The sequence below is a fragment of the Hipposideros armiger genome, unplaced genomic scaffold (genome assembly GCF_001890085.2).
Source record: "Hipposideros armiger isolate ML-2016 unplaced genomic scaffold, ASM189008v1 scaffold_461, whole genome shotgun sequence".
Lineage (NCBI taxonomy): Eukaryota > Metazoa > Chordata > Mammalia > Chiroptera > Hipposideridae > Hipposideros > Hipposideros armiger.
This window is the reverse complement of record NW_017731811.1, coordinates 1,661,475-1,664,192: the sequence shown is the minus strand read 5'-3', so window position 1 is coordinate 1,664,192 and position 2,718 is coordinate 1,661,475. Positions and strand designations below refer to the sequence as shown.

General features: G+C 44.7%; 1 protein-coding gene across 17 annotated transcripts in view; it reads left to right on the top strand.

The window, feature by feature from the left end:
* RBFOX1 (RNA binding fox-1 homolog 1) overlaps nucleotides 1-2,718 on the top strand; it is a 406,097-nt gene that overhangs the window by 26,189 nt on the left and 377,190 nt on the right. For 2 of the 17 annotated variants that reach the window (XM_019666161.1, XM_019666160.1), the window contains exon 1: nucleotides 656-994. The exons of 12 other annotated variants lie outside the window; for them this stretch is intronic. In XM_019666161.1, coding sequence (XP_019521706.1) covers nucleotides 908-994 — 87 coding nt within the window. In that variant the 5' untranslated portion in view covers nucleotides 656-907. Of the gene's footprint in view, nucleotides 1-649; nucleotides 995-2,718 lie in introns of those variants that run through there. 3 more of the 17 variants (XM_019666157.1, XM_019666145.1, XM_019666153.1) reach the window with 3 other exon arrangements.

Below are 2,718 nucleotides of genomic sequence, written 5' to 3'. Positions count from 1 at the left end.
CACACACACACACACACACACAAGGCATATGACTTTCTATTACAGAATGAAATACTGTAATGAATGTAGTGGCCTGGTTACAAATTGTTTGCAGCCCGGCACTGCCTCTTCTAAGTGTTTGACTGTGAACAAACCATTCAACCACTGCGAGCCCCATTTCCCATTTGATACCTGGAGCTGATAACAGTACCTTCTTCGGGGAGCTGTGAGAATGAAATTACATAACACGTAAATAATTAAGCTCATTGTCTGTGCATAGCACATACTGCAAATATTAGCTAGTAGTAGTATATTATTTGCACAAATTACCTCTTTCAAATTAAAATCATGAGAGAGAGAGAGAGAGAGAGAGAGAGAGAGAGAGAGAAACTAGATTATTTTCTTAGTTTCTTTTTGATCAGTACCAAAGGTTGGACGCATTAACCTCCTTGAGTTTTAGGTGGCAGCTGATAGTCCTATCAATTTACATTTCTCGTTTCTTCTCTCTGAAGATCCCAAGCACATTCTGTCCCTTGCATTTTGCCCAAATTCATTAGGAAGAGCCCAAATCTCAGCCTGACAACCTCTTTCTCGGTCTCTCACTCCGTCTCACCGAGAGCTAAATTAACGAAAAGAGTATTTGGTTAGTCATGTTAGACGAGCCATTCCCAAAATAGCACCTTCCATTCTGGTAGCTTCAACTCTGCAGCTGCTGTGTCTCTTCGAGGTCTGGGAAGAAAACTTTCACATTAAGAGTTGCTGATTCGGATTTTCTCTCTTTCCCTTCTCTGCGGTGATGAGTGCCTGGCTCCCGACAGAAGCGACCTGGCTCTCAGCTTTGTAGTCGGGAAGAAGTTGGGTTTATAGATTTTTCCCCTGACCCTCCTTTGACGCGTTGAGCTGCCGAGGGAATACCTTCGCGTAAAGCATGTTGCCATCTCAAGGAGTCCTCCTGCATCCTTATGGAGTGCCCATGATTGTGCCAGCAGGCCCCTACTTCCCCGGACTGATCCAGGTAATTCAAGGCCAGTGCCAGCAAGCAACTTAACTCCAGAGCGCTCAGAGTAATAATTGGAATTTTTATGGTTGAGAAAGCAAACACTTTTAATACAGGAAAAAGCCCTCGCGTAGTCAGTGGGAAGACAGTAGGAAATCAAAAAGATGGATTGCCCTAATCTGGCTATTGACATCTCTCATGGCTGAATAAATGGTGTAGTTGAGCTATATTTGCTTGTATTGATCCAGCTGCTGTTTAACATTCCTGCCTTCGCCTCAGGAGGTTGACCACGGGGCAAAGGATTTGCTCCCCTTCCCAGCTTTCTGGGGGGGGGGACTCAGGCTCCCAGAATGGATCACGAGGCCGAGTGCCCAATCCTGAGAGCTTTAACACAGGGACTATAGAACGAAGGTAGAAAGAACACGAACTACACATTCACTCGTATGTTCTCCTTCACGTGGAGGGTCTGTTTTCACACAGGGCTCCTGGACCTGGGTGGAGTGGTGGCACTCAGGCAGAGAGCAATTCTATTGGTGGTGAATTTATGAAGTTCAGAGATTATTCTAGGAATCCCTTCCCAGCTCTTTATATCTTAACGATGGCAAGACAGTGGGGGATTGACATGTGTTGGTTTTACTTTTAAGACTGTGTGGGGAGAATCATCTATGAATAAGATATTGTGGCCTTTTTTTTCCCCCCTTTATCAGAAGTGTCTTTTTAAATAAGCGTTGGGTTCTGGGTAGATGTCTGAAGTTCTCTGTGGCAAGCTAACATCCGCTAGTGACAGAGCCTAAACATCACATGGTTCTTTGTTGTGTTGTTGTTGGTTTTCGTTCTTTTTTGTTTGTTTGTTTTAGAACAGCCATCCCTTTGTACTACATTCTGAATCTTATTTCTATAGGAAAAGAGGAAAGGAAACCTGTTTAGTATGCCCTTTTACCCTCAACCTTGTGATATTTTACAATTTTGCAACACCTTTAGCTTGTCGATTCAAATTTCTAAGGGAAGGTGCTCGACAGACGCCTTTTTCCCTCCCTACCTGAATGTCGCTTCTTAACGTGAAGAACCTCGGCGATTGGAGACATTCAGGGTTGATGCTCAATAGTAACAAAACATTGTGCCATGGCATGTGTATGTCTGTTGCTCAGTTTGGAGGCTCTGTGTTGTATGTGAGAAACAAATGGACGGCCTGGAGGCGGCCCTTAGCGATGTGGTAATTGGTCCATCTGTCCTGGCAAAAAGCAGGCCAGTGTGGCGTGCGGGGACTTTGAAGTAGGACTCAATGGAAAACTGAGTGGCCTTCTGCTTCTCTTGGAAATTTGGGGTGAAGGTCGGCCGCTGGAGTTTTGTCAGACCCTCTGCCGCCCCATCCGATAAATAATTACAAGCAAATTGTGCCCTTCACTCTATGCTGATTGATGCTGAAATTGCTTTTGAAAGTTCTCATAAGTTCCTGTTATAGATTAAGTGCCGGTGCAGGAAAAATACCACCACCCACTGAAATGGGTGAATGTAATCAGGCTTAATGGACTCGAGAGCTTGTTGGGAATTAAATAACTATCGATTTGCTGGGATGTTGCTGTCATTACGAAATGCCACTCTGTGGACGTATTGCCCCCGTGATAGATGAGAAGACGCACAGGCCAGCTGAGATATTGGGGAGACCCTATGTCTTCCTCCTTTGCAGGGCCTTTGAGAAAGGTATGCAGATATTTGGGGAGGAAACAAGTGATTTTACTTGT